Source organism: Rhipicephalus microplus, chromosome 9, assembly GCF_043290135.1.
Source record: "Rhipicephalus microplus isolate Deutch F79 chromosome 9, USDA_Rmic, whole genome shotgun sequence".
In the NCBI taxonomy this organism is placed as follows: Eukaryota; Metazoa; Arthropoda; class Arachnida; order Ixodida; family Ixodidae; genus Rhipicephalus; species Rhipicephalus microplus.
In genome coordinates, this window is record NC_134708.1 from 71,660,416 (window position 1) to 71,685,934 (window position 25,519).

General features: G+C 45.2%; 1 protein-coding gene and 1 long non-coding RNA gene across 11 annotated transcripts in view; one reads left to right on the forward strand and one right to left on the reverse strand.

The window, feature by feature from the left end:
• LOC119163260 (N-acyl-phosphatidylethanolamine-hydrolyzing phospholipase D) overlaps positions 1-25,519 on the forward strand; it is a 92,816-nt gene that overhangs the window by 53,938 nt on the left and 13,359 nt on the right. The window contains exons 1-6 of one of the 9 annotated variants that reach the window (XM_075873801.1): positions 5,646-5,766; positions 5,860-5,937; positions 10,759-11,088; positions 17,646-17,861; positions 18,483-18,775; positions 22,175-22,364. In XM_075873801.1, coding sequence (XP_075729916.1) covers positions 10,789-11,088; positions 17,646-17,861; positions 18,483-18,775; positions 22,175-22,364 — 999 coding nt within the window. In that variant the 5' untranslated portion in view covers positions 5,646-5,766; positions 5,860-5,937; positions 10,759-10,788. Of the gene's footprint in view, positions 1-4,473; positions 4,765-4,825; positions 5,767-5,851; positions 5,938-10,758; positions 11,089-17,645; positions 17,862-18,482; positions 18,776-22,174; positions 22,365-25,519 lie in introns of those variants that run through there. The other 8 variants (XM_075873803.1, XM_075873796.1, XM_037415218.2 and 5 more) reach the window with 8 other exon arrangements.
• Positions 6,397-24,735, reverse strand: LOC142771866 (uncharacterized). Of its 2 annotated transcripts, none has more exons than XR_012886179.1 (3): positions 24,585-24,735; positions 20,983-21,131; positions 6,397-8,000 (listed from the first exon to the last, which is right to left on the reverse strand). It is a non-coding gene; the product is annotated as an uncharacterized LOC142771866 (long non-coding RNA). The 2 variants fall into 2 exon arrangements; XR_012886180.1 differs by lacking the exon at positions 6,397-8,000 and adding an exon at positions 10,959-11,086.

Consider the following 25,519-nt stretch of genomic DNA (forward strand, 5'->3'; position numbering starts at 1 on the left):
TTCAAATGTACATGTTAAAAACGGCACTGACATCTCGTCGGGTGTAACTAAATAATATTTCACTGTGAGTAGTTTTTCTGTCATGAGTACTCAGTCAGGTGGCTCATGAAGTTCGCGTTACACACTTCTAATGTACAGCAAGTACTCACGAACGTAAATCTAAGTAGTCTTTAGTGCTTCGTTTTCATGCATGATATGCGTTCTGGTTTTCCAGACCCTGTGCATAGTAATTAGCATAATCTTATCACATGCCGCTGTTTATTCCTAAGTCACAAAGCGTATTCCAAACGGCGTAAGCGGAAAGTCTTTTAGGCGCGAAGCTCATGACGTGCTTGTGCGTCCCCGTAGTGCGTAATCTGTGGTGGCACATACCCGCATATTAGTGGCACATACCCGCCCTCGGTCACATATCCGCATGTCCACATGTTACGAAAAACGTAGCACGGTGTCATTATCACGCTTAATACAGCAGAAATCTACGTGGTACATACTGATTGATTTGTGAGATTTAACGTCCCAAAACCACCATATGATTATGGGAGACGCCGTAGTGGAGGGCTCCGGAAATTTCGACCACCTGGGGTTCTTTAACGTGCACCCAAATCTGAGCACACGGGCCTACGACATTTCCGCCTCCATCGGAAATGCAGCCGCCGCAGCCGAGATTCGAACCCGCGACCTGCGGGTCAGCAGTTGAGTACCTTACCCACTAGATCACCGCGGCTGGTACACGTGGTACATACTCTCGTTTAGTATTGTTCGCTGGATGACGGTACTTGTATATGATGAATGTATGATAAAAAAAGCGAGACGGCGGTACTTGAAGTGTTCACTCGATGGACGGATGGACGGACTGGCGCACTGACGGACGCACGAACGAGTGCACGGACGGACGGACGCACGTACGGAAGCGCGGACGGATTGACGGACGCTTCACCCCACTGATGATCATTCGATCTATGGATATGCTGCGATTTTTTTCTATGTTCTCTGGAGGATGTCCCACACGAACACAGAATCAAAGCATTCTAAAAAAAATACCGCCCGCAGCTTCGGGCTCTCTGTCCCGACGTGGGAGAAGCCCTCTACACCTGGCGTCTAGCCGAGTGTCCTTCAGGACATAGAGTTTCTTAAAATTAACTAGAGGGGACTCTGGCGCTGCGATCGTTCAGCGACCATGGGAATGACGGGTAGCAGTCACATTTGCCTAGTCTTCGTACTTGCGGGCGGCGAATCGTACTTGCGGCTTCGTTTATTGCTGCGTTTCGGTTTGTTTTGAAAGAAAGATTCAACCCTTTTGAACTTCGTGACCTGATTTGGAAAGGTAAGTCTAAGAGAATAAGATGGTGAATCGCAACCGCTGAACATTTGCTAATATTTGTTTCGTAAGAAAACAGCTCTAAGCCACACGAACACACACTGAGCCAAAAGCAGGCTAGAAGTACGAAGTTTAGACAAATGTGTGTACTACTCATTATTCCCATGCTCACTGAAGCGCCGTGCGTTGCAGCTCCCATAGACACTAGCGCCAGAGTTCCCTCTAGAGTTTATCAGGAAACTCTGTGCTTCAGGACACCTTTTTGGGCAATAAAGTTTAACCACCACAACCATCTTCCCTCTGGGGGAACTCGAATAAATGCGTCGCAGAGTGGTGGACGTATCGCGTGAATTTCGCATAATTGGGTGTGGTTTGAGAATGCTTAATTGCTATTTCGCCTCTATTATTCTCATTTATTTAATGAAGGAGAAGTGTTGCCTTCATCGTCAAGCGAAAGCCAAGTAAAGAACACGCTTGGCTGAATCACTAAAGCACGATCTAGTGCCTACGTATACGGGATGGCCAGTGAAAGCTTGTGCAGCGTGAGCAGTCTTTTTTTTTTTTTTTTTTTACTAGCAGACGCTGCCTGCGTCGTCCTTGCGAGGCGAAAGAGAGGGATGGCAGTGACAGTTCTGCGCTTGTCTTCCTGGGCCGGCACGAGACGCGAGCATGCGCAGTGGGGGGTTCGGACTGCACCACCGCGGACGCCGAAGCGCGACAATTTAACAAAATGATATCAAAAAGCCGCCCGCATCTTTCAATGGGGGGCAGTCGAGTAATTGCGTCGCCAAGTGGTGGGGGCATCGCGTGAATGTTGCGTAAATTTCGGTATGCTTTGGGAATGCTACATTGTTATTTCGTATTTATTATTTTTTTTATTCGCTGAATGAAGGAGAAGCGTTGCCTTCAACAAGCGGTGGGACGCTGATGTTGGGTTGTGCCCCGCTACTGATTGAAGGTGTTGCTTCCGTCGTATCTACTCGAGTCGAGCAAATCGTCAAGCATCGAGTTTTTCACGAAAATTTAAGTTTGTGAAAAACTCTATGGCGTCAAGTCAAGCGAAAGCCAAGTAAAGACGCCCTTGACTGGATTCCGCCCCGCTGCGGTGGTCTAGTGGCTAAGGTACTCGGCTGCTGACCCACAGGTCGCGGGTTCGTATCCCGGCTGCATTTTCGATGGAGGCGGAAATGTTGTAGGCCCGTGTGCACAGATTTGGGTGCACGTTAAAGAACCCCAGGTGGTCGAAATTTCTGGAGCCCTCCACTACGTCACCTCTCGTAATCATAAGGTGGTTTTGGAACGTTAAATCCCACATATCAGTCAAATTTGACTGAATTCCGAACGCGCGATCCAGTGGCCAGGGAACGATTGTGCTACGCGAGCTGTCGGTTTTTCTCACTAGCAGTCGCTGCCTGCACCGCCTTGCGAGGCGAAAGAGAGAGAGAGAGAGGGGGGAGAGAGAGAGGGGGAGACAGATGGCACGAGACGCGATCATGCGGAACGATACGTGAGTATATGCGCAGTGGGGGATGTCGACGGCGCCACCGACGCCGGATTTGCGACTAAGTGCGACTATAAAATTCTCCACATTTAAAAATGTTGGAGGGGATACTTTTCGGCATACCCTTATGAAATAGCAGCGTGAAAGTGGTTCCTTTTTTTTTTTTTTTGCTAGGTTGATGAATCGCTGGCGGGTTAGTTTGTTCCACTGTCGTCTCGTCAAGAATGGGGCAATGCAGACACAGAAACCATATTTCCTCAGCATCTCCTCCACCTTTAAAATTAATGTGGAAGCCCAAGTGATGTGGCGGACGGGGGTGTGCTCATTTCCGAGTCAGGAGTTCCAAATCTGCCTCGTCGACGTCCATATTCAAGAACATATGAAATTTTGGATTCTAACGGTCTTTGGCGTTCCATTTTTCCAATTTCCTGCCTAAATTTCGGGTCCAAAACAGCATTAATTGAGCTCCCACCTAGCCACTTGTATCATCTCCATGTTCGAGCCGGCGTTTTCTTGTGTCAATACACATTTGCAACAGTAACGGAGCTTGGAATGCAGCTTTGCCACTATACGAGATTGCAATGAGGTGAAGGATATTCAAAATCTCATGGGTCCATGTTTGATCCAACGTTACTTCGAACCTGGTTCTAGTAACGTTGGTTTGATCGGACGTAGACTGGGAAGTTAGACAATATTGGAGCCTGAACGAAAGCTTTACCACAACACAAAAGTATAAGAAGGTGAAGCATATTGAAACATGAAGGGGTCACTTAAAATCAGATATTGGCTGTATTCGTCCCTGGGAAGTTAGAATAGTTCGAATAGTAAAATTCAATAGCAAATAGAATTGAATAGCAAACACTTTTCACCAAATATTCGAATTTTCGACTATTCGCAAACCCCTATAATGAAAAACAAATTATTAGGCATTAGGTTCATCGGCGCCAGTAAGGTCACTTAGACAACTCGTACAGTTGCAACTAGTGTCGTGGTGTAATTGATATGGTTATTAATGCATTTTGGGTAATTAGCTATTATTATAGCGTCATCTTACCATTTATGGATGTCCACTTCAACTGAACGTTTTCATTCAAATTTCTTTTCGCTAAGAAAATGGTTTTTAAGAAGGCATTCCTTCGGAAACTAGCTTGCAATCTACTTGCAGCCTCTGTTCGGCAGTCTTGTGGAAACGCATTCTCAAAATGGGAACAGCTGCGCTACAACTGTCTGCCCTCTTATTTCTTTCATCTTACCATTCGTACGCGGCAGTTGTTTCTATCAATGATCAATTTCGACCATTTTTCGCGTCAATGATCCCAATTACTCTTCCGTTTCCCCCTTTCTTCGTTCGTGGCTGACATCATCCTCATTGACGCATCGGTTGACGCATCACGCTCAGGGGCGCCAAGGTGCTCACACGTTCAGGCCTTGGCCTGCAGAGTTAACCGAATCGTTGAACGGTGAATGGGCGCGCTCTGAAAGGGGCAAGGCTACTCAAAAGCGTCGCATCGACGCCGTCACGCCTGAAGCATGGCCTCCGCCATCACTTCCCCCATCGCGTGGTTGGCATAACCCATCGCAGAGGCCAGGCTTCATTCCCGCAACTTCTGCAATTATCTCCGAGATGGCGCCACCAACCCACAGTTTCGCTTTTCTTTTTCGCTTTGCTTCCTCGGCCGCTGGGTACGGACCCCGTGTCCTCCGGGGCCCTAAACATAGCCGCCGATGCTAAATGCGGTTCGCATCTGCCGGGCCGCGTTGGGCCCTGCCTCAGCTGCTGCCATCGCCAGCAGTGCCACCGTCTCCGCCGTACCGAAGAATGTCGTCTTCTCTGAGGTTCGTGCAAATTACGGCGCGGTGTCACGTACCGACCGCGGACCACCCCGATGCCACGCGCTCCGACGTCGATTGCCCGATCACGTCCCCGCTTCGCTAACGCTCCCAGGTGAAAAAAGACTTGTGTGTTTCGATTGTCGACCGCGAGGCTTGCGCGGGGTCCGCGTGCACCGTTCGAATTCTGTCGCGATGCGGCTCCTTTCCCTTCATCACCCTGTACATCCTACTTCACCTCACTGCTCGGCGTCGTTCCGCTGGCGCGCGCTGTGTCGTGCTGTCCGACATTTTTTGCCGATGCTTATCTCTTCCGTTCGCATATAGCTGGATTAGAAGGGCTTCCCGTTGCCAGAACGCCCACGTTTAAACAAAAGCGTGCACGCGCCCGCTGAAAGGCTCGAGTCGTCGTGGGCCACTCCCGTCAGTTTCGAAACCGATAAAGCGCTAGCAAAAACGGCATGCGAGGGTTACTGGGAAAAGGGGGGGGTCTCCCCGCGGTGGCAGATGTTACGACGTCGAAAGCGACTTCATGGGGGGCGAGACTTAGGGTCTTCCGCGGCAGAAATCGTGGCTAAAGAGCTGCGGGTGATGAGTCTTACTTTCTTGTTTAATCCGTGCAACGTGGGTTCTTCGTTGTCGGCGTCGTACGAATGAGCTGCCGAGTGCACTGCGGCGGAGTACTCAGCTGCCGTCCTTCGCTGTGGCTGGACCGAAAGGGGAGGGAGAGGCGTGCTTGCGTTCTATTGCGCCGCGATCCCGGATGAGGTTGTGTCGTACGCGCACTACGTCGTGCGCGTACTACGTCGTGCGCGGTTTCGATATCTGCGCTGGGCGTCCGCCGCAGACGCGCGATAAGTTGCCGTGTTTCAAGGTGTCACAAGCAGCTCGAGACTTGTGCGCGCTGCAGCCGCGATAATGTTGACATTCCCGTTAAGCTTATCGCGGCTCCGCTCCGGTGTCCCCGCTTTGCGACAGGTATGGAACATCGATGACCAAGTCTGACGAAACGCGGGAGGAATGTGCCACGCGTTTAATTTGAATCGTATAGTGTAGTTGTAACGCAACAATCAATGCATGGAACTTCATGTGTCTTCCTTGACACACGTATCTGCAGGTACAGTTGCAACATGCACAGCTGTTGATTCATGAAATAACCTACCCGGTACTGCAGATGAAAGTGAATGTACTGTGAATTTGTGATTTACAGAAATATATAATGTACATGTCCGACAGTATTATCGCATGGGTCGAGCGAGCGCATATAAGCTAGCAACTGCGTGTACATGTAAGTACATACAAGCAATTCTTCAATTACATTGTGGTAGTGACATCAATCGAGTCTGCATCTTCCGATCTGTTCACTTGCGTCCCGCTTGTAAATAACTCCACATTATGTGAATCCCACTTTCATTAAGTACTTGTAATGTCACTGAACGTTTAATGATAAAAATTCAGATGCTGAAATGAGCTTGTAGCATACAATAATACATGGAACTAAACATGCCACACTTTTCTTAGTATCACATATACCATTATCTGCTGCTTAATTCAGGATGTTGCGGTACTGATGTTCTTGCACTTACTCACTAACAGTACAGATGACTGCACGAATTGATATAAGCATGCCATTACCTTGGTGCCATGATTTAAGACCAGCATGCTATTTTTTTTTTTTTGCATGTAGTGGTTTTATCTATGTCTGTATACAGTGGATTCACAGAGAACTAGCAATGATTGTAAACAAATGTGCTTTATTCAAATGACAATGTTTCAAATGTATTTCAAAGCCAACTTATTCCTCACAAGGATTCTCATATTTCTGTGGCACCTCAGGCCTGGTGAATTAAGTTGTTGATTTTTCTTTCATCGGAATTCTATCATTACAAAAGTGAAGTGCCTACATAGAAGAAGTAACTGACTGTGTCGGATATGAATAAATACAATTCAAGTAGTGTGTGTTTCCAATAGGCCAGGGTGACATGCCTCTATGTGAATTTAGAGGTAAACATACTTGACAGATGTCTGGCACGGTAAAATTATATGAACAAACAGACTTCCCAATCCACCAATGTTTTACAGTTTTCATGTTTGGCCAACTCTGCATGTTTGGCGCCACTAATATGGTTGCACGCTGCTAACAGTCTGGGTACGTTGGTCTGTGGGAACTATTTGTGTTACTTATAGTACTAAGTCTAGTGCTGGCTGGTTGCTTGTTCTCGGACAAACTCTGCTTACGTAAACATTTAATTAACTTCTCAGCTTCCCACACTGTACCTGCTTCAATAACTAAGTACTTTCAGTTTGCACACAACATATATATTCACATACACATGGCTCGCACTTCTTAATCTGTTGCCACTTAAATCTAGAACTGATTTTTGCAAATATAGCCATTTTCTTTCAACAGTTGAACGTTGGAATGCATTTCCCAATATATTTTTCTCTGTGCCAATGAGCGTTTTTTGTCTACGATTGACATGTGATGTTAGAGAAGTGTAATTACATTTAAGGGCTCATTTTCTTTGTTAGACACAAAATTAATAAGATTTCATAGGCAATCATGTCAAGGAAAGTATAGGGGATATTGTAAGAGGTAATTGCAATGTAAATATTAGAGGTAACTGTAATGTAAACATTTACATTACAATTACCTTCAATAACGTCCCCTATACTTGACATGATTGTGTATGAAATCTTATTATAATGTAATGATGTTGCCGCTCCTACCATAGCTGATGAACGGCAGCATGTACGCATAAGTAAACCAGATCATAATTCTGATTTAGAAACTTCTTGTTTGCCTCAGTTGAAATCAAGCAACAAAAGAAAAGGTTGACGATGCGGCCGGTTTCAGCTTCCTTGTTTGAATGAGACCGTTCCTAAGAAGCATTACACAACATCCGTCTTCAAAGAAACCCAGCGCTCAGCATTTTGTCACTGGGTTGGAGTAGCTAATTGGTGCTGACCACGCTTTGGTGTCAGCCTCGCTCAGTATAAGGCTCACTGAAACGTCTTTTGTTGTCTTGTCAGGCGAAAGACGAAAGCATTTTCACAAAAGCGCTTCTCCCTGTTGTCCGAAAGCGTTGGGTGCAGGGGAAATGACTCAGCTGGAGGTCACCTCGATAGAGTCGGTCGTTCCTAAACAGCTGTTAAGCGGGTTTGCTGAAGGGGCCAGGGAAGCGCTATTCTTATTCGAGATTGCAACAATGAGACAGCTTATGCGCGAGCAGCACGGACACAATTGTGTGAGGAAAAGCTGTTTCCCAAGACAAACAAACAATCACTTTAGAGGCTGTCCCAGTAGTTCGTTAAAAGACAAGGCTGTTATCCAGAAGGAATGGCATGTCCCTGAAAAAAAAAAAAAAAAAAATTCATTCATCTGTTTTCATCAGAAAGTACAAATAGAATCCATATGAATTTTACAGAACAAAAGCTTCTTGTTACAATCAGGTAAACAGCAACATGTTCCCATCACGCAGGTTTCCAAGAAATTTAGTTGCCGTACTTAAAGAGCTAATACCGCACTGATAAACCACCCCATTGTAAAGTTTCTTCATATCTTTCAGGCAGTGGCAGTGGCATAGCATTCGGGGGACTTTAACATCCCGCTTGATTTTTAAATTTCGCATGTGTATACAAACACATGTACTAACACAGACAAATGCTCATAGGAACATGCAAAATAGTGTGGCTAACACCCCCCCCCCCCCCATCCCCAAGATATATATATTTCTGGCTATGCAGTTGAACAGTAGCGCTTCACATTGCAGATGCCTCACTGCATTTACTGATTCGACAAAATTAGCCATAGTGCTAGGCACATTTATAGTTCGGAACAGCCGTCACCTGGAGGCAATGTATATGTGACAGACATTGACAACTTCAAGCACACAATTGCAGTTGTCAAATTCACCATGCTATTCCTGTTCTTTCTAACAAAACTGAGCAATGTCATACGAAAGTATTCACAAATATCAACGAGGCTCCAAGCTTGCCTTTACTATAGTAGCATAAAGCCTTGTTCCTGTCTTTTCAGAGAAGTCACGTGGAGATGAGTTTAGAGCTCTTTTGATCGTTGCTAACATAGTAACTCCTTGTACTCGCACAACACGGCCAAACGTAAAAGAAAATAGTTTAAATTGTTTGCTATTTTTGCGCTCAGCTGTTAGTTTGCAAGCACCTCAATGGAGGTGACCCAGTTAATTTTTTTTAACTGAGCTGGTAAATCAAGCTTTTCCATTTGGAACCAAGTATGCAAGTTTTTTTATGACAACAGAATTTGTGTGTATTTGCTTTAGGTTTCATTTCGCTCAATGTATCCACAACTAAGCGAACGTTGTTCCATGGCTTCGACTGTTGCATTTGTAGGAATGGTAACAGTAATTATAACTTGAGGATGTATTGGTATGCTTATGCTAAGTGCAACATTATTACAACTCAGGACAAACAATTTTGCTGAAGCCCTTTGATGATGTGGCTTTCTATACATGTCAAATGGGCAAACATAGCTAAGTGTTTTGTGTTTCTGTCACATCTGCACACATTTTGTTGTACTTCGTTTCAGACTATATAAAGATACCTGTCTTTTATAAGAATGTTCTATTTAATTAATAATGCTTCCACAGTGCAAAGAAATGCGTGGTCCACAATTTTTTACGGTTGGTGAATTAGTGAGGCCAAAAGACAAGCCATTGTGGCAGAAAAAAAAACATTGGAATGAAAATGGCACACAAAAAGCAAAAGACATTGATAATTAGATAACATTTAAATGACCTCCTGCGGTTCTTGTGCATTAACATTCAAAGGTGTACGACTGATAACCCTTTTTGTCTAGCTGAGTAAATTCAACCTCAACATCTTTCATTTCATACATTTGTGTGTGATTTATACTCATTTGCGATAAATGTAGCACATAGCCTGTTATTACATTATGGATATACTGCATCTCAGTTGTGGACAGTTCGGAGTGCAGGTTCGGTTTAATTCGTCCACTCTGCCGCATGCAATTAGATATTGGAACGGTCTTCCAGACAATAACTAATATTGTTAATTCTGTGACATTTCGACCACAGTTAGAAGCACGTTTAATTGCTGATTTTGAGTTAATTGCGTGAATATGGCATGTCAGCGTATTTTAAGTTTAATTACCTGTACATTTATAAATTGCTTACTAGTGCTGAATTATATTATTTGAATATGACCTTCACAACTACCTCTTGTATAAGATGCATTATTATACTGGTGAATATGTATATAACAATATTTTCATTTTCATAGTTTCCTTATGCAATACTTGACTTCAGATCCTTCGAGGACCTTGCGTAAATAAGTAAAAAATTATCCTTATAGACTGACACACTTTTTATTTGAATAAGGTTTTCTTGCATGCTTTATGTGACTGATGGGCTATTCGAAGGTCGCAGGTTCATTCTGTGCCAGCGGCATATTATTTTTGCATCCACTTCTTTTTTCTTGATATTTACATCATTACAATTACTTCTAATAGCATCCCCTATACTTTTCTTGGCATCATTGTCTGTTAATGCTCATTAACATTGCGTCCAACAAAGAAAAACAAGCCCTTAAATTTCCACTTGCTTCTTTCATGCAAGAAAACCAACAGGCAAAAAGTGCATGTAAAACCAACTAATTCATGCAAACGAACTCAATGCAAGAAAAAACTTAATTCATATTTGTTTTTCACTATGCAATAGCATAGTGAAAAACTAAGATAAATTAGTTCCAATTTTCTTTGATGTGGTCATGTGTTTAGACCCTTCAAAAAACACTGTGAATATCAAAATGGTAATGCGTGTTGTGATTGATAACATAAATTTGTTGGAGCTTATTTATTATTGTTTATATGCTAGGTGGCGTAAAATACTATCATTTTCCTAGTGCTCTTTAGTCTCTTCATGTAGCCTCAGTGCTGTGTTTCGAATCACTGGATTCTGTAATGCTGTTACAGCAAGAATCCTTTTGCACTGTGTACTCCCCTCATCGCTTAACTGTGTAACCTCCAATGCACACAACTAAATGTGAGCACCCATTTCCATGCCACTTACGTTGAATGAAATTTAACGTTATTGTTTCGTCTTCTCTGCAGCTGACCGCCCTGTCACCACACGCTTCTAGCATGCGTGAAACAAGCTCACGGTCGCGGAGCGGACAGCCGCGCCGGTCCGACAGCCAGGCACAGCCGCGCCGGTCCGCGCCACCGTCACCGCAGCCCAAATCGGGCACCACTAGCCCTTCGGACACGTCGGACTACCACTCGGATCAGTCGCTAGGCAGCGGGGACCTCCAACAGCAGCAGCAATTGAGGCCCGCCGTCATTCGCCGCTGTTCCCTAATATGCTCCTCGGGGTCGGATCAGTTCACATTTGACAGTCGGGCCGATCCAAACGACCCTGGAACGCCCAGGGTAAGAACTCCTGTAAGTCCGTAACAAAAATTATTCTGTACAATCTGTGAAAAAACAGCCCGAAAATGGCACAGAGTGGAAGTAGCATGCAAAACAAGTGCCGCACTTTTGCCCTGTTTTTCATCAACATAACATGTGACGCAAGCAATGTGACAGGTGTGGAAAGCGGATTGCTTACGAACATGTTGCTTCTTCCGGCGGCAAGGTCAATTGTTGCGAAAGGCAGCGGCAAAGCTCGACGACATTTGAAGATATCGGAAGGCATAAAAATAACTGTAGCGTCAGTGTAGGCGTTGCATGAAACGGGAACAAGGGCGAAATTTCCAGGCGGAATATCGGTATCTTCATGAACGAGCAACTACGGCGGCTGATGAGGAGCGACCAGTAATGGGACATCACACAAGGGTGAAAACTCAACTTCGGTGCGTGCGCAGTCTATGACGGCATTATGGCGGGATAGGAAGTCCCACCCAAGGATGACGTCATGCGAACAGACAGGAAGAACAATAAACTCCACGATGTAAAGAATGCCTTCGATGGAGACTCTTGCAGTGCAGGCTGCGAGAGGCGTTACTTGCTGTGCGCTTGCGGTGTGAAGCAACAGTCCCGAAAGCGGCATCGTTACTTTGCGTAATAAACGGCAGAGATTAGCGGCAATAACAGAAACAACTGCGCCGGTGTCCACAAGGACGAAAGTACAATAACCTTCAACAGTTACTGCGACCACATTAGCAGGAGAGGAGCAAGGGCTGAGACAGTTCGAAAACGGCGCAGTTCTTGCCTCTTGAACTGCGTTGCTTAGTTTTCCTGGTCGGAGGGTTCGGGCCGGCGACGCATGGGGGAGGGCGATCGCTGACGAGGAGAGGGTGCGCGTTGCGGCTGGAAGTCAAGGTGGTCAGTAGGCGCATCGCGAGGTGGTGAGACCGGCCCGTATTGGATGAAGGGTTGGCTGCCGGGATGCGACGACCGAGCATAGTTGCCAAACGTCTGAGGTCGACGGCGGCAGTAGCGAGCAACGTGTCCGGGAGTGAAGCAAGCGTAGCAAATCGGTCGGTTATCGGGCGTCCTCCAGGGATTGGCGACTGGTGCTGCCGCCCAAGGTGCAGTATAAGCAGCCGAGTGTGCGGGCTGTGAGCGCGTGGTGTAGGGTGGTTGCGGGAGCCTACGTACAGCGTCTGCATATGTGAGCGATGCGGCTACGGGCTGCATCTCTTGCGAAAAGGCGACAGGAGGAGCCACAGGCTGCGTTGCATAGGTTAGGGGCGCGGCCACAGGCTGAACGGCTGGCGGATAGGCGACAGGAGCGCCTACCGGCTGTGCGACACCCGGGCAGTGACCACGGCTAGATAGAGGTGGCTCGTAGTGCGCAAGAGGAACAGCTTGTGCAACCTCTTCCGATATAGCAGTGCGAAGCGGGGCAGGTAGACGGGTGGTGGTCTCGTGAGTAAAGGGCACTAGGGAAAGTTGGCGGGCGACTTCCTCGCGGACGAAGGCTCGGACTTGCTGAAGCAATGGTGAATTGTCGGGCATGGAGTCGAAACTGGACAGCAACTCACCACCAGGCTGATGCCGCCTAGTCAGAGTGCGTTGCTTCTTCAACTCGTCGTAGCTCTGACACAAGCTGACGACTTCAGAAACTGTGCTTGGATTCCTTGCCAAGAGCATTTGAAATGCGCCGTCGTCGATGCCCTTCAGGATGTTTTTGACCTTGTCAGATTCGGGCATGGTGTCATTCACACGTCGACAAAGGTCGACGACGTCCTCAATATAGCTGGTAAAGGTCTCGTCAGTCTGCTGAGAGCGGACGCGCAAGCGCTGTTCTGCCCTCTGCTTGCGGACAGCCGGCCGACCGAACACTTCAGCACATGACGTCTTGAAGACGCTCCATGTGGGGATGTTGTGTTTGTGGTTATTAAACCACAATTCGGCGACGCCAGTGAGATAAAATATCACGTGGCCCAGCTTGTCGGCTTCATCCCACTTATTGTTGGCGCTCACCAGTTCGTAGTGCTTGAGCCAGTCTTCGACGTCGGTCCCATCCGCACCGCTGAAGACCTTCGGCTCCCGTAGCGTAGGATGGCCAGGGCAGTTGAACTGGAGCGAAGGCGTCGATGTAGTGGCGTTGGCAGTCATGACAGGTGGTAGTGTGCGGCTTCGCAGCTCCAGGGTGTAGCAACGGGGATTAACAGCACCTCCACCAAATGTGAGGAGGTTTATTAGCCGTTAAAGACAGCGTCGAGACAGCGTGAAGAAGCGTCCAGCGATCGGCACAGCAACGAACCGAAGCACGAGCCGAGAGAGCCGGGCGTTGGCGATGCTGCTCGCTGCAGGCACATCTTCTTCTTCACACATGTAACAACCGGCCTTTTACATGTGAAGCAGCTTAAGGTCGAGCTCCATCCAGTGTGTGGGGTGACCACTACTGAGCGTCCGCTCGCCCCTCTCTCGCCTCACAACACCGTTGCAGGGAGCGTCTGCTAACCTACGCTCGCTCCCCCCTTGCTCTAGTCTAGGCATTCCTCCCTGCGGCGTTTACACTCTCATAGTGCATGCGAGTCCTATCCGTCCTCTCTTTCTTCTTTTACACTCCCCTTTTCTCACCTCGCAACGCCATGCAGGCAGTGTCTGGTAGCGAGCTCTTTTATTAAAAAGACTGGCGCCGTATCTGCCTGTTTCACTGGCAAAGGTTGTCAACAGACGATAGTCTTCTGTCTTGAAAGAGAGAACAAAACGTTTATTTCATGTTGTGCCCGAAAAAATCGGTGTATAGGCACTGCGAGAGATATAGATTCCATCTGCCACTGGAGTATAATCTATTTTACCATAATGGCTGTAGTCCACATTGCTTAGGATGTGGATTGAATTGAACAACATCGACATGAACTGCTGTATTTACTGACTCAACTATTTAAGATATGGATTGGATTAGATCTGATTCGACCTAGATTGCTGTATTTACTATTGATTCACCTCGCCGCCTAATTCGTGCAGCTCTAAAATATACTTTTCAGCAAAGAATGACAAATACTACTCGCGTATTCTGTGTATCTTGCCTTGGCAACGAGTAACGAGAACATCGCAAGAACAGAGCCACACTTCAAAATTTTCTTTCTTTCTTTTTTTTTCTTTTTCCGACGAGCATGTGCATGTTTGTATTCTATGTCTCAGGGCTCTGATACTTGGAGTGCAACGAAAGCTGGGAACAGCATTTAAAATGTCGAGGTTTGAATATATGGTGGCAAGACTGGATTCGTCAAGGTGCAGCAGCTTCCTTGATTTCACTGATGAATCATGGATGTCGGCACATTACTTTGATTGACATACTCTGTGTTGTGGACCTGACATAGAAAAATAATTGCAGATTTATTTACACAATCTCACGAAACTGAAATGAAAAATTTAGCTGAAGTTACCCAAGTGCTACCCTTGAAACATGAGCTACCAGCAATAAGTGTGTAGCTGAGGACATTTGCTGTTGCATCACTAATATTATTATTATTATTATTATTATTATTATTATTATTATTATTATTATTATTATTATTATTATTATTATTATTATTATTAAAATACATGAGTAGCCCAGCAAGCTTCTACTGATGGCAGTTCTAGCCTAGACAAACCAGGTGGCCTTCAAGCCAAGCCGGAATTGTGGCATAGACAAACATAAATAAATTTGCTGGCGTTAGTAAACTTGTAGTTCAAAAGTCAGATATGCCGTGCGATATGTAGAAGCAGCAGATCAAAATAGTGGATCTACCAACATGGAAGCTAAAAAATGCTTTAGCCAATGTGAAGGACAAGTTCCCGAGCAGAAATTTTTTTAGTCTTGTTTAAGCCATAGGCTGCCACAATTGCGAGAACCAGTAGATCGGTGAAACTGGTAAAAGTTAAACAACACAAATATGATGCCACAAAACAACGCGTGACCTCAACTGTGAACACACGGAATCTACAGACGACCAAATTGACTTGTAAAACTTGTGTGTTCTGAACAAGGAAAAAACCTGCATCTTTGCGGGGGGGGGGGGTCTCGAGTAAATGCTTGAGTAATGCTGCATAATTGGCTAAGGTTTGGGAATGCTTAATTGTTATTTCATTTTTATTATTCATATTTATTGAATGAAGGAAAAGCGTTGCTTTCAACGAGTGGTGGGACACTGTTGGGTTGTGTTGTGCCCCACTGCTGGTTGAAGGTACCGTTGCTTCCGTTGCATCTGCTTAAGTCACGCAAAGCGTCAAGTCAAGCGAAAGTCAAGTGAAGATGCCCTTGACTGAATTCCAAATGCCTGATCCTGTGCCTACATACACGAGTTGGTCAGTGAACGGTCGTGCAGCGCAAGCAGTCAGTTTTTACTAGCAGATGCTGGCTGCGTCGGCCTTGCGAGGCGAGAGAGTGGGGGAGGGACAGTTGGCATGAGACGTGAGCATGCACAGTAGCGGTGTAGACACCACCGCGGATGCCGGATTTGCGAGTATATGCGACTGTAAAATGCTCCGCATTTAAAAGGAGCTTGCAGCATGTCTGCACCTGGAATCCAGGTACAGACGACTGTACATATGCTGAGCAGGAGTGATGGAATGCTTCTGACAATGTACTCTCACTGCTTACGTCACGTATTTAGGCGTACTTAAGTACGGTGTGCCTTTCTTGTGGCCTTTATTGTGTACAACACTTTCTCCCATATCGGGTGCCGGAACATCAGTAAACTTTGTGTTTCATGGGTCAGTGTATCCCTTCGCGCTTAGAAGCAATAGTTGTGCACTGTCTTCTTTTATTTTACATGCCTTCTAGCAGCTTACTGTAGTTGCACCTGAGAGAGAGACTTTTCAAGCTTTGATCAATGGTATAGCTTATTTTTGTGAGGTTCGCACAGAACTGCTGTCACTTTCCGTGACCTGGCCAGGTTTTTCAGGCATTCCCTGTCTTTTGTTGAATAAAACAGATCACTGACCAATGTCAAACAAAACAAGACGTTTCGGGACCCGTACAGGTCCCTTGTTCACAATGGAATGACGGCTGAGCAACAGGTTCTTATGTAACGTTGAGCGCATGACGCAAAGTCCGGGAGTACACGTGGTTTAGTGTGCCAGATGATCTATTGATTGTGTTACTTGTCGTCTGAATGATTAGTGATTCGAGGTTCAGTCTGGTTGTAAAATTCTTCTCCGTGGCCAAGATGCGTGCGTTGTCCCAGCTTATCTCATGGCCCGTCTTCTCGGCATGCTCTGCGAGTGCATTTGTCACTGTGTGGCCCTTGGCGACATCATTCTTGTGTTGCATCAGACGTCTGCAGTAATTTCCACTCGTGCCAATGTCGTGCCTGTCTTTTCCATGACTTTTCCAAAAGGGTCCAAATTCCTTGACTTTTCCAGAACGTATGAATGCAGAAACCAGATCTAGATGGCTGGTCGCTTAGGAGGGTCTTAAACTTTTGCCATTCTACCGAATTGGGTGACAGACAAAAAAGCAGAAAAGACACACAGACAGACAGACCAAAATTTGCAATGTAGTCTGCTCCGATAGTACACAAGAGCTGCATCATGTAAAGAGATTGAAGCATTGCGTGCTTTGGCTGCTCCTTCCCCTTCCGGCTTTTGTTTTCCTCGAGTGCACAATCACTTGTTGACGTATGCCAAAATGTATCAGGAATGATCGTCTGTGATTACTTAACATAAAGGCTAAGGTAGCATTTACTTGACTCACATGGTGCATATATGCAAAAGCCTAACTAAAATATAGTGGGCATATTGATGAATCAACCACGAATGATGATCCTTTTCGAAAATTGCTTTAGCAAAACTAAGTAGGCCAATTATTTTGCTTGCGATAAAGATTGATGTAGGAGCAATGACCAAGTGTGCTGGAGCAAGTGACAAAACTGAGGCATTGTGCTGCTCCCACGTGACCACCTACTGGGTGTTGATGTGGCAACACAAGATAACCTCTGGAAACTATACCGTTTGTTTTGGAAAGATAGCTGTTATAGTGAATTATTTGGGGTGTTCTGAAGCATGGCAGTATGTTTGCTGTGGCATTCAGGTCCTGGAAATTATATTTCATTGAAAGTGGATAGTCCAATACACATATGTTGACACTCCTTTAAGCCAACATGACATTATGGTCAAACCTAATGCAGAGTTTCTTGTTACAGTGCTTCTCAAAGCCCAATGTAGAGCGTTTGAATGTTTAAACCTCAATTTGAATTGTTTGTATTGCTCTTCCATGCACAACACGTGCACCAGTGAGTGAACCGATTACACTCGAACCTCGATGTAACGAATTATAGGTTATAACGAAGTGACGCTTTGCCATAAATACAGTGTTGTAAGTCGTTTATAACCCATTTTTGGATATTTCCTTGGCATAATGGTCTGTTAAATCTCATTAATATTGTGTTTAACAAAGAAAGTGGGTCCTCAAGTGACCACTTCTTTCCTTGAATATAACAAAAGTATTTCTGTGGCAGATGAGAGTTTGTTATAATGAGGTTTGAGTGTGCTGCAATATTTTTTGCTACTTGTTTTCTTGACTAGCCTTTCGACCTTCTTGTTTTCACATTGCTCAGGTGCCCAGTGGGCGTAGTAGTGGAGGCGACCTCCCAGGTGTCCACACCATTAAACGCAACACACTGCTGCATCCCGAAGGCCAGGTCAACCTTCAACGCTCCGTGTGCGTGAACGGACGCTTCCAGAACCCATGGCCAACGTGGCGACCTCCCACGGTCACTAACATCTTCAAGTTTGGCCTGTCGCGCGACAACAGCAACGTGCCTCCAAAGCAGGTGCATTCTTCATTTCCAGCTCTTCTTCGTTGCGTTTTGCTTTTCTACAGCCAAAGCTTCATGCCTATACACCTTCAGTAAAGCTTGATTCTTGCTGAAATTTTCATAGATGTATCGGCACGTAGTATTGAAGCAAACAAGAAGTTTAACAAAAGCGTCAGGGCCGACAGTTGTCTCACTTTCATCTTTAGTTAAATTATGTGCGCAGCTTGCGTTTAACTAGTGTGGTTGAAATCCCACGGCATCCTGATGCTCTGATCATTCGGCCACCGCCACCTCACAGTATTCCTTTCATGCCAATGCCAGCTATGCTTATTTGGTTATCTTCATAATTATGGCATTATCTAAGCACATTGCAGTGAAGTAGTGCATCCCACGAACTAATGACTGTCAACAGCAAGTATTTTTGTGGTCTACAAATCGAGTCTGTGCATTTTCTGTGGGGGGCATATTGTGGGGCTGGAAGGCAATGAACACAAGCTGATGCAAAGAAGCCCTGCTATATGTAGGTGCGAGCAAGTCACATTAAATTTGATGCCGTGTTTTTTTTTTTTTTCCACAAGTGAGCAACAGATTGTCTACGTGCCTCACAATGTAGCCACTGGGATGATTCCTTCGCAGGAGCTGGACTTGGTGTTGCCAGTGCTGAAGCCTCGGTTCCAGGATCCGCCCATGGAGGGAGTGCGCATCACGTGGCTCGGCCACTCCACAGCGCTGCTTCAGATGAAAGGCGTCAACGTGCTGACGGACCCCATGCTGAGCGAGCGCGCCTCGCCCAGCCAGCTACTGGGGCCCAAGCGTTTCCGCGAGGCTCCCTGCACTGTTGCCGACCTGCCTCGAATTGATGCGGTCGTCATCTCCCACAACCACTACGACCACCTAGACCTCAACACCGTACACCAGCTCAATGCCAGGTGAGCAGTGTCCTTCTTTGAGAGAGGTCGATCGAGTTGTCAAAAAACGTGGTTTTAAATTAAATGAAAGCTGGGATAGCCTGCTCGTTTATATATATTTCTGGTCATGCAAGTATTTACCGGGTGTCCAGCTAACTCAAACGAAGATTTTTTTCATGATGCACACAAATTTTTACTTGCTGCTTAAGTGGAAGTCGTGTGTATATGCTACAGCATGCATTTTTTCATTACTAAGCACTAAATAACCATCTTTAGTTAACTTTTTATTCCAAGTAATAACGTTAAGTTACAGGCTCCCTCAAATAACCGCAGATTGAAGCATTTATTTTATGCTGGAATCTGCATGTCTGTTTTTTTCGAGCCACAACTAGAGCGTTTAGAACACACCAAATATGAAATAAACGCACACTCGCACACCACTACTTAAGAGCTTTCAAGCCTTTATTGATTGAAACACAGCTGCACTTGTTCACTGTACAGGGCTTTGCCCTGATAGATGCACATCAGAACACACTGCCAATGGCACATTGTGGGGGCACAATACTGTGGGGCTGAGATTGTTCCCAGGATACTGTAGCCACCACTACTACATTATTTCGTCAATGAGGTTTGGTTTATTAGTCCTTATTATGTTTCTAACAGAAGTACTCACCTAATCATTAAAATGGCAACGAGGCATATGTAGGCACATTCTAATGATATCACACTGCGCTATATTCAACAACGTACTAATTGCATGCTTGCTTTTTTTTTCCCCTAATAAACAAAGTGCACGAAATCTGAAAAATGACAAGTGACCATAGTGCAGTGCACACCAGAAAGCAGCACCCTCAATCAGGATCACTGTCACGTAGCAAGTCAAGACTGTGCTCCAACCTTTCGCAGGTGGAACCGCAGTCATGCATTATTTCTCATATTTTGCGTGCTTTTTTTAACAGTCAGAAAAAATGAACTCTTAATTAGTATGTTGCTTGAAAATAGTGCAGTTAGATGTCATTAGAGCAAGCCTACATACACCTCATTGACATTTGATTGATTAGGTGAGTACTTGCAGAGTTAGAATCATAATTAAGACTAATTACCTTAACCTGAACTGAACGAAAAAAGAGTGGTGGCTACTGCAGTATACTGGGAATAATATGCACTAGGTGTACTTCATGTAACAACGTTCTTCTATATTGAAACTGTGCTTCGTGGTATTTGAAACACGCTGTGTTCTCAATTCACGCAGAAAACGTTACATAAGTTATGTCTTTTCTTGTTGTTTTTTTTTTTCAAAGCATATACTAAGTTTCTGAAGCTACATGTGATGTGAAATGATCAAGCCTATCATACAGTTGCCATATGCCCAGAGTGCACAGAGCGTTGTGAAAGATTCTGTGCAGAGTATGCACAGTTTTTTATGACATCTATTCATTGATGTTTCATGTGAAAATTTCGCATTTCACTCAAGTAGCACTTGTGAAGGTAGGAAGAGTTATTTCCATTGCCTCATAGTAGCACCAAAGAAAAAGAGAGACAGCATAGAATGATTTCTGCAGCAGTGGTGGTTCACACTACTTAATAAAAAAAATTCTGACAAGCTTCTGTAAAATTGTGACAGTGATATGCTGGAGTTTAATAGAATCCAATGATTCTGTCACATGCCTTTACCCGGGGAATTACACCGGGTATTTAGGAAGTGTGTCCAATATATTTAAAAAATCAGAAAAGTGTGGTATTCATTCCTTATCTTTACATTTGGCTTTTCTGTAGCCACAGGCATCTTAAGATAGTTGAAGACATCATTTGGAGCACTAATTAGGTTACATTAATTAACTTGTTAATTAGTGAATTGAGGCAATGAAGTCAGATGGGCAAATTTAAGTACTTTATGCGATGAACTCATTGAAGCTTTGAGATTTCAAAAAGCGGCCTCAAGTATTATTTGCAAAGTAATGAGATTCTCCCAAATTCAGTGATGAAGCTGAGACTGAAAAGTAGAAGAGCGCAACTGCCATATTCATCTAAGACATCCAGAATGAATGAGCATCATTATATCAACCCTCAACTGACTTTATTTTGTGAAAGTGTAGGCTACGCTTAAAGGGGGGGTGCCACCATATTTGTGGCTTGCGCATTCTTTGCTGCAAGCATTCCTTATAGTTCCAGGAAGCATGATACATGCACCAAGATTCATTTATTCTCGCTAAATAAATTAATATCACCTGTTTTATCTGGACAACTGTTGGTTTCTGGAAGACGAATTGACCTGTGACGTAGAAGTGTTGGTGGCTTGGTCCCGTGACTACACAAGGATGTGACGCACGTCGTGCCTATTATCGTCTGCTGTCGCACACACGTGCCAACCAAGCACCTGCAAAATAAACGTGCAGCAGCCGTGATGATTTGCCGGTACATACATAGCAAAGGTCTCCTGAGGTCACTCGCCTCACTACAATTGGCATGCGCCGCACGGGAAGGGGGGACAAGGGGCGGCCACTCCTGTAGTCACCTACAGGCGAAGGAAGGTGAAAACACAGCCCCTCACATTGATTTAATAGGGAGGGGGCGCTGCGACTTAGGAAGAGTGCAGTCAGCCCCATACAATGACATAATGGGGAAGGGGTGCCCTGCGGCGAACCTTCGTCTCCCTGAAGGGGAAATCTGCACACGCCTATGCTCACTAAATATCTGGTGTGACGTCACTACAACTTTCGTTGCCCTTCCTACAAAGCTACGACAGTTCTGGACGCACTTTTGATGGGCTTCGGTTGGCAGAAGGAGCGTTTAGGTACACTTTAGAGGTGAAATAAAATATATTTTAAACATTTGCTGCGTCTGACCATTTGTGTGGAGTGTCCTAGCATATAGAGGAAACCCACAAGAGGCTTGTTTTAGCCTTGAAATTCGATGGCACCACCCCTTAAATAATAGCATGCATGATGCACATACGTTCAATGTAAGAGAAAAGGTGATCATGTTGACTTTAATGTCTCACTGTAAACATAAAAAACTGTTAAAGAGGAACTGTGAGAGGGGTCAGATGACAACTTGGTGAACGCAGGGTGTAGCCAGAGCTGACATTCCTGCAAGTGAACTTGTTTTCTACAAGGCTTCAATGCTGACTTGCCTTCTTCAAGGCTGTTACAGCCTTGATGAATGACAAGCCTGCTTGTCGAATGTCATCTCCAGTGACACCTTGTGTTCACAAAGCTTCTGTCTGTTGAAGCTTATATCTTCCCCTGAACAGCCTTTTCAGAGTGGTCAGAGTGACGAATAAAAATAGGGTGTATACCGATAGTTTTTCGACTGTAGGGACACATTTTCACATTTTTCATATCTGACTCTAACTGTACACTGTACACTCTAACTGTAACTTTCATAGCTCTACACTAACTGATAATGATGACAATACAGGTTCGAAGAAACGTTGCGGTGGTTTGTGCCGCTAGGCCTGACAGCCTGGATGGAGCAGCTGGGCTGTGAGAACGTGGTGGAGCTCGACTGGTGGCATGAGGGCCACCTGGCCACCGAGGACAACGACCTCTCCTTTGTCTTCGTGCCAGCGCAGCACTGGTGCAAACGCACTATCAGCGACGACAACAAGGTCAGAGGCCTTGCTGAACAAAACTTGAAACAAACGAGCCCATTGTGCCCTTTTGAAAACGTAAACATGTAGCGGCAGTGATTTTGGAACAGTCGCAGCTTTGCCGCAAAGGCGAAGCAATGAACTCGATAGCAACAAATCGGAAGGTCACACACAGAATAGAAAGCAGATCAAACGTGCCCCATGTTTCTCACGAACCAATGACGCACGAAACGTGCTCACAGGTACAGATGCATGCGAATAAGCATCTCAGTTGTCGCTTCGCTGTCTCAAAAGCACGCGCTTTTTGCAAACGGAGACTGCAAAGATTGCAGTGACCTTCTTGCACCTGGTAACTACAACAGAATCGTTCCAAGTAATGCTTGAGGCCAGCCAAGGCATACGATCCTCCCCTTCTCCTCACCATGAGATAAGGGTGCACGAGGCAACGTTGCTCCCCTTCTCTAAGCAGGGAAAAGTACGTGTGAGAGATTAGCACACGCGCCGGCAACATGGCAACGCATGCTCTTTGCGCCATCTTGCTGGTAATGCTGAAAACACAATTCCCCCTCCCCCCGAGGTGCCCATCAGCAGCGGTAAGTGGTAGATATAAAGAGCTTGCCATTTTAACGTTGAAGGACTTGCTCCTCGGTGGCGCAGTGGTTAATGCCTCGCATTTACTATTCAGAGGACCTAGGTTCGATTTTGCACACCACAGTTTTTGTTTTTTGTTTTTCTTTCTGGCATTTTCATATATATATATATATATAGATACGCATACATATATGGTGAGTGACACCAACGCTGGCGGCAAAATCCAGCCGAGAGTGTCCATATAATTGCTATCGCAATAAAATACTTTTAAAGGGGCCACGACACAGTCACCCAATAATTTGCAGCTTTCAGCGAAAAGTAACAGCAGAGGCTTTAGTGTGCATATACATACATGAAAAATGGACTGTGCAGCAATAATTTAGTTCAGAATCAGCACTATAAGTCGCACACTTTATTAAAAACCCTGCCCACTGTCGGCAACCAGCATGTTGCATTGACTTGTGTGACGTATGCCGCATGGAGCGCAGTCGCCATCAGCAACCAAATTAGCCACCTTATCATTGTGTTGCTGCTGCACCCCGCCGCATTGCTCAGCTGCTCTGAATAGTTCAATTACAATGACAAGCCGAACCACCTGTAAAGCTTGATTGCATGTACTGCCAACCAGGAAATGATTTCGTTTGCTGGAATGCAAACGCCCGCATAGCATTCAGCTGGTGCATCATGACTAGCAAGCCCATTACTGTTGCCAGATTCTTAAAGCACACTCGAATATTTAATCATAAATTAAGTGCACTGTCACAAGCGCTGAAATTTTACCAGCTTGTTTGTAAACGCACAAGGATACATTTCGGTTATACTAATCTGTACTGTGGGAATTACCACGGTACATATTATGACCGAAAATCGGGTGTCATCCCGTTTAATGCAATCTCTAAAAGTTGCTACGAATATATTACTGCTCCAGCTGGTTTCCTACAGCTGATTCCACCACCATGAACATCTTTCCAACAAGTGGGCATTAACTTCATAAGCCCTTTCCCAAAATATCACGCGCTATTGCGAGACAGTGGCCTTGCCCTCTGCAACTGCCTGCGACGTCTCGCCGTTCCTGCTGCAACACGTCATCGTCTGACGTCATCACTTATCATCAGTGATCACAGACGACGAATCACGGCGAATATGGTAGAAGAGCTGCTGCGTTTGTGCGACTCACACTTGTGTCACTCAACACCCTACCATCAGCAAACAAATAGACTCGGGGAGCGCACCAACCGTACAATTGAAGTATGTTCCATCCGACCACAATAACTTGGATGACATACTCCCTTTCATTATGTATGCGCCCAACACTGCTACGCATGAGACTACTAACTACAGTCATTTCTTCTTGCTGTATACATGCCTGTAGCAGCACACCCTCAACGCAGTTTTGCCTTTCTTTTCTCACGAAAACTTCACAATCTGTGAAACCTTCTGCCTTGCTGAAGAGGCGCGTCGTATCGCTCATTTACGGACTTTGGCATCACAAGACAGATCGAAAACACGCTAGAACATTTGCCACCATCCTGTAACTTATCACCGCGGGGTTTTAATGTAGCTATGGAAGCCAGTGCGGAAGTGCGGGTTGTGCCAGAAGTTTTTGTCAACATACAATGGACCATTTGTTGTTCTCAACAAACTCACCGAGGTCAGGTACGTAATAGCTTGCCTGTTGGCGAGTGCTCGAAGAGCTGCTAAAACCCAAGCTATGTCGCTCGCTTGAAGTTCTTCACGCCAAGATGAATCCCTTAACTTGTGCGGCAAGGTTCGTCTGTAAGGAGAGAAATTTGCATTTATCAGCGAGCAAAATGAAGATGAGTAAACGTGCTGGCTGCCTCGAATTACAGCTAGACTGAAGAAGACGATGCAGAGGAATCCAACCAGTTGGCTGCTCCTGCACTCGCTCACTTTCGCGACCTAAAAAACGTGCCCTTCAGCCGTACACGTCTCAGTCTCCTCTGCACGTAAGAATATAATGCGATGACATCTGTTCTAGCTGGGTTTCTTATTGACCCAAGAATGTGTCAGACATTTGAGCGACCCAACTAAACAGTCAATGCAACCTGCAAAACTACTTGAAGACACCATCCTGCTTTGTCAAAAAAAAAGTGCTGTTTGAAGGCAGCTAAAATGCACTGAAATTTATGGGATTGATATAAAACACCACAATCAAAACAAAACAAACTTTAATGAAGACTGACATTTTGTTTTGTTTTTTCACCAATTAACAATATTTCACTGAAACTTTAGAAAAGTCAGTTTAGAGGTTGATATGTCATTCTAAAACTGACTTCACGTCTTACAAATGGGATATTAAATTTCACGTACTCTACTCTACTCATACCTTAATCAGCATGTGCACACAGCCAAGCAGAGGCTTTCCTTCTCCATCTCACGTTACCTCTGTCAAGCATTGTCTGATTCGATGTTTGGCCTTTGAATTTATTCAACCTCACCACAAACTCTTGTTTTCTATCATCCCCAACTGCGTTTGCTTCCCAAAGCACTTATTCTGTAACTCCAACTGCACCACTGGTTGTCTACATTATACAGTAGGTCGTCTAGTCAACTACATTTAT